The sequence below is a fragment of the Clarias gariepinus genome, chromosome 10 (assembly GCF_024256425.1).
Source record: "Clarias gariepinus isolate MV-2021 ecotype Netherlands chromosome 10, CGAR_prim_01v2, whole genome shotgun sequence".
Lineage (NCBI taxonomy): Eukaryota > Metazoa > Chordata > Actinopteri > Siluriformes > Clariidae > Clarias > Clarias gariepinus.
Genome location: NC_071109.1, coordinates 10,880,175 through 10,890,442, shown reverse-complemented (window position 1 = coordinate 10,890,442; position 10,268 = coordinate 10,880,175). Strand labels below are relative to the sequence as shown.

At 39.6% G+C, this 10,268-nt stretch overlaps 1 protein-coding gene across 1 annotated transcript; it reads right to left on the bottom strand.

Moving 5' to 3' along the window:
* Positions 1–248: 248 nt before the first annotated feature.
* On the bottom strand, positions 249–3,420 carry dusp1 (dual specificity phosphatase 1). The gene is made up of 4 exons (XM_053505493.1): positions 2,842–3,420; positions 2,547–2,695; positions 2,204–2,423; positions 249–1,560 (listed from the first exon to the last, which is right to left on the bottom strand). Exons 1-4 carry the CDS (start codon positions 3,251–3,253, stop codon positions 1,199–1,201), a joined length of 1,143 nt encoding a protein of 380 aa, XP_053361468.1. The 5' UTR covers positions 3,254–3,420; the 3' UTR covers positions 249–1,198.
* Positions 3,421–10,268: the final 6,848 nt, after the last annotated feature.

Here is a 10,268-nt window from a genome sequence, read left to right as displayed (position 1 = left end):
TGTGCGACTTGAACAACCTATAAATGCTGTACCAAGCATCATTTATTATGGGTAACATCAACTGCACTGCTTAAGTCATTTAATTATTTATTATAATGAATTAAATATCCACTATTCCCTGCTTAAAAGTGGTTAAATTAATTGATATAAAATGTTTAATAAACCTTTTTTCCTTCACTCTACATAAAGTCAGAATGTTTATATTAAGCTTTTGTGTTTCTTGAAAACTTATCATGACACACAAGTGATTTGCATGTATACAAAACATTTTATTTGTCAGTATCAAAAACATATCACAAACTACGTAAAAAATATACCATATGAAATATATTAATTTAGCAAATAAATATCACATATTAAAATGATCAGTCTTGTGAAAGCCACTCCCATTATAACTGGTTGTGACTCTTACAGGACTGCCAACATTACACACACATGAGGTATTTCGTGTTTGTTTACAAGTAAACAAACATGCTGATAGGCTGGATGAAGGTCTGAAAAGCAAAGGCCCTTAAGTGAGCCATGTGTTTCTCTTTCATTGTCTTAAGGCAAAATGAGTCTATCCAGACATTGAGATTATAATTACATTCATTGTTCAGAAAACAAGGAAAACAAACAAACCACAGAGGGGACATTTAGTCAGGTTAGCACCATAGAGTCTAGCAACTTGCAGTCAAATCAGACTAGGTGTTTATGATAAACACAAATAAAGAGGACTCTACCTGAGAAAACTATAATACCGGGCGTTTTTATCATGTGCCAGTGCACAAAACAGAAGGCCAATGATTATCAGTTGCAAGGCTTAAATTGCAGTGCCTGCAAAATACAGACATTCAGGAACCTCACATTAGCTGCAACAAACATCACACATTCACACTCTGATGAATGCCTACCCTCTTTAGTTCAGTCAACAGGGGTGTTTTCAAAACAAAGGAAGTCTGGAGGAACAAGGCTGGACCAGCCACATACTCTTACCCAGGATTACATTGAAACACTATTGAATGACCAGCACAATTTTAATTGTCCAGCAATCAAAATTACTACAGTCATCATGTGAACCAACAAGACCTGGGGCCAGCCTGTGGTTTGGAATCTAACGTTTGGATAAACATCTTTCAGAAATTTCAGTCATCTTGACTTCCTATTACTAGACATTTGAAATGTAATCATTAAGTCCTAAAATAACAAAGGAGTCCTGTCAGCAAGTTGGTGAAGGAGTGATAGGACTATGATGGGACAGGAAAGACAGTGGACTGGCACCAGCATGGACAGGAATGGAGACCGGAAAGTTGAAAACAGTGCCATTCTTGCTGAGTGCTGGGCTGCTGGCCTCCGATGAGCAGGTGGATGTGGCGAGCACCTGCGACTCAAACTGCAGCAGCTGGCCCATGAAGCTGAAGTTGGGCGAGATGATGCTGCGGCGCTGCTTGACGAACTCGAAAGCTTCGTCCAACTTGACACGGTTGGTACGCATGAGGTAGGCCAGACATATGGTAGCTGAGCGCGAGATGCCCGCCTGGCAGTGCACGAAGACACGGCCACCGTTGTTTCTCACAGAGTCTGCACAAAAAAATACACAAGAGGTCATTTTAAATCTACACATTTTCTCAAAGTTTGTATGTATTGGGTCGATAATGGAAAGTGACACCGAGCTGAAAATGGCTAATGGGGACTTCTCTATTCTCAGCTGCCACCTCCCAATTTCAATTGCAAATTCAATTGAGGGTGGGGTTAACTCATTAATAAAACAGAAGGAAGTTAATAAAGGGTTGAGAGTGGGTGTTGGGGTAACAGTCCCTTCTGTGACAGGTCTGAATACACAATAGGAGTGGCCGCCACCAACCCCCCACTCTGGGAGAACTGATCCGGGAGGAAGGCATACTCAGCGGCAGGAAAAACACAGCTTTTGTTTGCGTGGAACAAAGGAAGACAAGAATGCTAAGTTGCCCCCCTAAAAAGCAAATTCAGCCATGGCCTGCTGCTTTCTATGAAAAGAGAGCACCTCTTTAAATAAGATGATGTAAGCCATTGTGACTGTCAAGCTTGGTCCATCCAGCTGGTCGTTTCGGAGGGAACTTTTAAAAATTTGAATTCAGGGAGGGGGGGGCTGGGGTTGCCTGCCAAAGCCTGTATACACTAACATCTGCTCTTGTTTTGGCAAAGCTGGGAAGTGATAGCAGCTAAACAAAAATACAAATCTTACCGATAAATTCGATCGCCTCGTTAAACCAGGAGCTAATGTCCGCTTTGTGGTTGTCTTCAACTGGAATGCTCTTATACTGATAATGGTCCTCGAAATGATTGGGGCAGTTGGCAGAAACATTTATGAGTGCTGTGATGCCCAACATGTCCAGCATGTCTTTGCGGGAGGCATGGTAGGCACTTCCAAGATACAGAAAGGGGAGGATTTCCACTGGGCCACCCTGAAGGAGCAAAACAACAAATCATTAAAACCTTGAACGTAAGTGAGTCTTAGACATTGTTGTAAAAGGTATATATACACATACATAACATATATACAAGTAAAAATAAAGCAAAGCCCGTACCTGATCATAGAGAGGAGTTGTGCATGTGTTACAGCCCGTTTCAGCACTGCCAGGAGGGCAGTTGGCACTCAGGGGCAAACTCAGGCCCTGTGGAGGGGGCGCTTTGGTACACATTTCAGGGAACTCCGATGAAAAGTTGTCGAAGCCACCTAAGATAGTAACACAAAGTGGAAAGAGGTGTTTAATTACAGTGTATCAACACTAACCATGTGCAACAGCTGAAGTAAACACTTGACGGTCACCATAGAAGGACACTGAACCATAAATAGCCGGCACTGTTTTGGTTACCGCGTACCTTTCAGAAAGAAGATGTTCGCTCCGCCAGGGTTGTTACGACTCAAAGCGGTCACAGCCAACATCAGAGTTCCGTCTTTCTTCACTTGGTTGAAGTCTAAGCTCCGGTCATCGAGCAGCACCACGGTGCGATACTCCCCGGAGAGCAGCTTGCTCCGTGTGTCCTCGTTGGGAACAATGTGCTCGAGCCCGAGCCCGCCTCGCGCCCGCCGCCGCACTATGGCGCTGAAGCGCACGTTAGTCGAGCCGCAGATGTGAGACGAGCTAAACGAGAAGAACGACCGGCAGTCCAAAACAAGACACCCGGTCTCCGTTCCCTCCAAAAGCGTCCGGAGAGAGACACAGTCGATGTTCGGAACCTCCATTATGACCATAGTAGGACGACGGACAAGACGGGACAACTCTAAATACATAAAGTGACGTGAAAATATATAAATATAAATCCGAAACCGTGTGTTCGTTTAAAAATAAAACGATTCCTGAATGTGGCGGCTTCTTAAAAATTGTCCCTCGTCGCCAATGAGTTCGTCTATCCCGGTCGTTTTTCCGTTGTTACTTTCTGCTCTAACGTCTTCTGGGGGGCTTATTTATATCACTAGCGTCCTGACCGCGAGCCGTTGACGTCAGAAGCGCCGCCCATTCTGGCAAAGTGCCCGCGCGCATTTGCGCCTACGTCATCCACAGTTCAACGGGCGTCTCCCTGACACACAGCGGAGTAGATGAGTTCAAGCGCTCTCATCAATCCCGCCTTCATTTGACTAAAGCAATAAAAACATGAAAAGGACAATCACATTTGATCAATGTCAAAGTGTTTACATAAATGTGGGCAATGTAGACAAGTGGCAGCGACAATTAACAAACAATTCAATTCAATTAGAAGTATTTGTATAGTGCTTTTAACAGTGGTCATAGTCGCAAAGCAGCTTCACAGAATCACAAGAAAATGATGGAAATGAGTATGAAATGTGTGAGAAAATATGTGTAAATCAAAATAATCAGATTGTCCCTGATGAGCAAGCCAAGGATGACAGTGGCGTCGAAAAAAACTCCCGGAGATGACAATAGGAAGAAACCTTGAGAGGAACCAGACTCAACAGGGAACCTTTGCTCATTTGGGTGATAACGGATAACTGGAAATTCAATACAACAGAAGACGTGTTTAAGCTGATATGGAGTCTAGGTTGTTATTGTGGGCTATAACAACGAAAACAGTACTACTTCTACTACTAGTACCACTACTTACTCACTCATTATCTATACCTTTTTATCCTTTATACAGAGTCGTAGGGGGTCTGAAGCTTATCCCAGGAGACCTAGAGCACAAGACGGGGTACAACCTAGACGGGTTACACTCACACACTCGTTCATACACTATGGGCATTTTGTACACACAATTATCTTTGGACTGTGAGAAGAAACCAGAGTACCAATAGGAAACCCACTTAGCACTCCATGCAAACTCCATGCACACAGATCTTGAGGTGAGAATTGAACCCTGGATGTGCAAGGTGACAGTGCAAACCACTACACCACCATACCGCCAACTACTACTACTACTATTAATAATAATAACAACAATAACAACCATCATCATAAGTATTTTTAGGCATGATGGCTCAGGAGATAGCACTGTTGCCTTGGCTGACATTAGTGCATGATTGAATGTGTAAGCGTGTGTGTGTGTGCCTGTGCCCTGCCATGGGATGGGTTTTCACCCCTTTCATGGTGTTCCCTGCCTTGTGCCCCGAGTTTCCTGACATAGGCGCCAGCCTGCCTCGTGACCCTATACAGGATATACATGTTGGAAAATGTCCGAATAAATTTATTTATAGTAAATATTTCAAAAGGAAGCGGGAGATCTGACCTTTTTCTCTCCATACGGTTGTGCTCTATCCAGTTGAGGAATTTTTCAAATTTTCCATGATGTTATTGTTTTTATTCTCCTCCTTGATCTGAAGAATAACAAGGTAATTAGGCGAGTGAATACCTGTCACGGCACTCATAAAAGTTTATACTTTGTTTTTATTGTACAGGTCTATGCAGTGTGTAATGCGGCGAGAGCAAAGGCTAACCATAAAAGTTAATCACTGTATAGAAACTGGAGGTCTGGTAAATTTCCATCAGCAGAAAACACCTCACAGGTTCAGCTGCAAGGGGATGTGAACAGTGACTATTTGTTTCAAGGGGCTGAAAAATTCTTAAGTTAGTAAGCAAGCATTATGGGAAGCTGTAGCTGCTGGTAGTTTTTGTTGTATGTAGAGCTTGTCAATCAGGTATTGTCAGGTAAGTCATGTTTTCAGAAACGGTGCTGACAGGTTCGGTGTTTAGATTTGTTGTTTATGGCCTTGTCTTGTTGTCATGGCTGTGGTTACTTTAATTTATGTGGTTTCCCTTTGAGCTAAATCTAACCTCTGGATTACACAAGATTAACCCTATTTTGTTTGGCCTCTAATTTACTAAATACCATCTTCGTTCTATTATTCCTCTAAATAGTCCATGACAGAACAATATGGCATTCTCTAAGCTTAGACACATTCATATACAAGGCACTGATGGTAGTTTTGCTCAAATAAACATTTACAGAAGGAGTTCTTTCTTTGTTCGCTCTAACCAGGACACTGTTCTGAAATGTTTATCTTATTTCCTGCTTCAGAGCGTCAGTGCGAATGCCAAAATGAAAGTAGGACAGAGTACAGTGTCTGACGCCAGCACTACATTTCTGGTGCCTGAGTCAGGAAGTTAGACCTGTAGAGCGCCACTTGAAGCATTTTAAGCACAGAGTGTCCACAACAGAGGAAGAAACAAAAAGTAACACTGGGGAAACCTGCCATGAGTGAGAAATAAAGTAACATCCATACCTCACAGTGATGAGTCAAGAATGAAAATCAAGCCATGGGAAGGGAATATTACTCATGGGTGGAGTGTGTGAGTGTGTGTATGTGTGAGTTTTGGGGCAGGGGTGGAAGGGTGTATCGAAAACACAATGTACTGTACCCTGACTTACAGTAAGCAAAAGATTCAGTATAGAGAAGTGGATGATAAACCAATAGCTTTTCATTTTGTGAGACATTCAAGTTATTTCCTCGTTATTTTAAAGAATTGTTAAATTTTTCAGGGTGCCAGTTCTGGTATATATTTGTTATTTGAATTATATTAATACCGTTTTTATTTTTTATGGCACCCCCCAACCCACCGCCTTGTAATGGACTCATGACTGTGAGTTCCTGTACTAAACCTGATAGTCCTGCTTGTAGAATACAGGTAATATTAATATTTCAACATGAACAAAAGACCTATGATGTATATGTGAAACACCAATTTACTGTCAATATTTGGACAAACCTATAGTTATGTGAGTCATCTATCTAGTAAGTTTACACCACAGTTTTTCTGTTTCCAGTTTTTTTTTCTTCTCTTGGTTAGAAAGGGAACTGAAAGAAGGGTATATGCAATACATTAAGTTCCCTAAATAAAGTGTTACACTCTTGTCATTTACTGACATGTGTGAGAGGGTAACTATCATAAGTCTGGGGAAACTACATGGTATATCCTTTATTTCTTTACTGTTATTTAGTGTATGGACAAGTATTTTCTTTCTGTGAGGTTGAAACCGTGCCCAGTCCAAATGTATAACTGGTATAATGTTTTGTAATATATTTTTTTTATTCCATTAGAATTTTTGAATATTCTCAAATGATTTTTTTCCTCATTGTGAAGATGTTTTTGGATGCATGTCATATGCACATGTTGAAAAAGAGACTATGAGAGTTACAAAATTAAAATATTCATTATATAAATAAATGATTGAAAAATCTATGCATGGGACTCTACTAGAGTCATGGTAGATGTTTATCTTTCCATTTATCTGAAACTATTTTATGGGATTGAAGTTCCTGGGGCCTTTGAATAGACAGACCAAAGAGGTTTCGGGGATTAAAAAAGTGGTTTCCCCGCAACCTGTTGTAGTGGTATTTGTTTAACTCTAAAGTAGGCACTGGAATCTCATATGTTTTCATTTGTCATAGTTATACATAAACCACAACTATATTTTTATTATATGTATTCTTTGAAAATGTTCATGTAAGACAGTTCTATCATTGAAAATTGTATATAAAGCTGCACAAGCTAATGTTATTTTAATGCAGAAATAAAGACAAGATTTTCCTCTGTCCATGTTTTTTCTTTTTTCATATGCAGATTTAGCAATACATGACAGATGAACGATATCCCTTCTCTGAATAAAACTCTAATTAGGAGATTAAATTAATTTTATTGTATTGTATGTGGAGTTAATTAATGATGATAACTGTGCTAAATAGAATAATAACTCTTTAGTGTCCATGGCTGGAATTAACATTTAGTGTAAGCAATTGCAAAGTTATACACTTTCTAACAAAATCATCATTGCATTAGTTTAAAGTGACAATTTGGGCATGCCAATTAGCCTAATCTGCATCTCTTTGTACTGTGAGAGGAAACTGGAGCAGCCGGAAGAAACCCATCAAGCATGGGGATAACATGAAAACTCAATGCATACAGACCGAAGGTGGGAATTGAACCCGGAACCTGGTGTTGCAGGGAGACAGTGCTAACCATTAAGTGGGGTTTTGGTATCCTCCTAATTTTCTCATTGTATGTTAGAGTCTTTCTCAAACAGTGAGCAATTTCAATGGTATAGCCCAATCACTCTGGAACATTCAGACTTCCCAGACTTGCCAAAAAACATCACTTTCTGGTTATATTTTACAAAATACCTTGTTATATGTCAGATTTACAGTTTGATAAAAGATATAGTCAGCTTATCGTACAAGCTTATTTTTTTGGGCCCTCAAAGATTTAAATTTATACATGATATATAAAAATAAATAAGATTCAAACATATAATTATTTTAACTCAACAATATTTTTATTGATTTTAAACAGGGATATAACAGGGTAAACATGTAAAGTTTCAATATACTATAGATTCTATGACCCCCTTATAAACCCTATAGCACCCACCCCAACCCTCCCTGACTCCAAGCCAGCTATACATGTATAAGAAAGGCTAGACGCCAGGCATCTAAAAACCAGGAGAAAAATTAAAAAAAAAAATATATATATATATATATATATACACACATACACACACACATATATATATATATGTATGTATGTGTGGAGCTGGAAGTTTTTTAGTTCGGCATGCAAAAAATAAAAAAAAAAGGAAAAAGAAAAACAAACAGACAAACAATTAAATAAGAATGGAATCAAACTATTAATGTATATGAAAAAAGCGAAGGAAGGGCCCCCACACCTGCTGAAATTTCAAGTCTGAATAACGGATTGAGTAATGAATCTTCTCCAGGGACAAACAGGACATAATATCTCTGAGCCACTGGGCGTGAGTGGGTGACGTGGCATCCTTCCACTTGAATAAAATAGAACGCCTAGCCAGGAGTGTCGCAAAAGATAACAAACGCTGTTTAGCTGGAGTTAGACACTTGTCTTCCTCTCCAGTGACACCAAAGAGAGCGATCAGAGGGTCTGGTTCAAGGTTGCATTTTAATATGTACGACAAGTTTTTAAAAACATCCCTCCAGAATTTTTCCAAATTCGGGCATGTCCAGTACATATGAATAAGAGACGCCTCTCCACTTTTACATTTATCACAGCAAGGATCAATGCCTGGGTAGAAACGGGAAAGTTTAAGTTTAGAAAAATGAGCCCTGTGTACAACCTTAAACTGTAATAAAGAGTGGCGAGCACATAAGGAAGTTGAGTTGACAAGTTTAAGAATTGAATTCCAAGTATCATCTGATAGTGACAAATTTAAATCTTTCTCCCAAGCAGTTTTAATTTTACTTAAAGGGGTGTGACTCAAACCCATCAACCCACCGTAAATAGTGGATATTAGGCCTTTATGCAACGGGGACAAACAGAGGAGATTATCTAGAATATTTACATCAGGAGCTTCAGGGAAATTTGGTATTGAAGAGCTAATGAAGTGTCTTACTTGCAGGTATCTGAAAAAATGAGAATTGGGTAGGTTGAACCTTTCAGAAAGCTGCTCAAACGATGCAAACTTATGGTCAACAAACAGATCTTTGCAAAGCTTGATGCCCTTATTGTACCATTCCTGAAACACTGAATCATGTAAAGAAGGTTGGAAGAGATGGTTAGAGACAATAGGACTGGACAGAGAGAAGCCCAGAAGACCGCTGTGCTTTCTGAACTGAGCCCATACTCTCAAGGTATGTCCAACAACTGAGTTATTGATAGATTTAATTGAGGGGATGGGGAGTGCAGATCCAAGGAGTGCAGAGACAGAGAGATTTTTTACGGACTTTATCTCCATTTCCACCCAGGCAGGCCGATTAGGTTGGTTGTGGAAATATGCCCAAAAGATGACAGATCGAATGTTTGCTGCCCAGTAGTAAAAACGAAAATTAGGCAGAGCCATGCCACCGTCTCTTTTAGATCTTTGAAGTAGGGACTTATTCAGTCGTGGATGTTTACCTTTCCAAAGGTAAAACATATAAAAATATATTTATTTTTTTTTACAAAATGTGCATGAGTAGCACCAGTTGCAGAAAGCTTGAAATATCGGCAAATGTTTGTTTTTGCTAATTTATTATAAAGGGCATAAAAATCAAATCGCTATCTTTTATTCTTTTATACTGCTGTCCATTAATTAATTTTCTATACTGCTTATCCTGTGTACAGGGTTGTTGGAGGGCTGGAGCCTATCCCAGGAAACTTAGAGCTCGAAGCACCAGTCCATGGCTAAACTTGGACAGGGGTCCAATCCATCAGAAGGCATACACACTGGCAATTTGGGAATGCCAGTTAACCTAATCTGCATACCTTTGGACTGTGGGAGGAAACCAGATTTTTCAATGCATTATTTTCGCAAGTATTTTAACTAAACAAACTTTTTGGTCTTCGTTTAAGCATCAAGCCAGTGAAAGGCCGTATATTTATTGTTATTACTTGAGGCAAAATATCATCTTTATATTTATTAATATAATAACTTTGTGTTGTGTTTGTTTTATATTTCATACAAAATGTCTATTGAAAATGTTACACAGAACAGTCATCTAAGACTATTACTACCAGGTGTGAATGGTAAAAAAGAAAAAGAAGAAAAGAAGACATTTGCTCTAATAAAGAGAGATCTGAGAGGGTGATATGAAGAAAGATTACAGGGTTTGATCACAAGCTTTGATGTAATAAATAATGTAATTAAAGCATTTAATCAAAAAGCTTCAAGAAGATTCTTAGTCTCCTAGTCAAAAAGTCAAAATCCAAAAAACCCTTCATCTATTGAGTAGTGCACTTCATAGTTCATTATTTCCCTATCCCATTCCCCATTGTAAGGGTATTGATAAAGGGAGTACAGAGCTGTTTGCAGCACAGCCCGTCAGGGCGGAAACAGAATCATCAGCC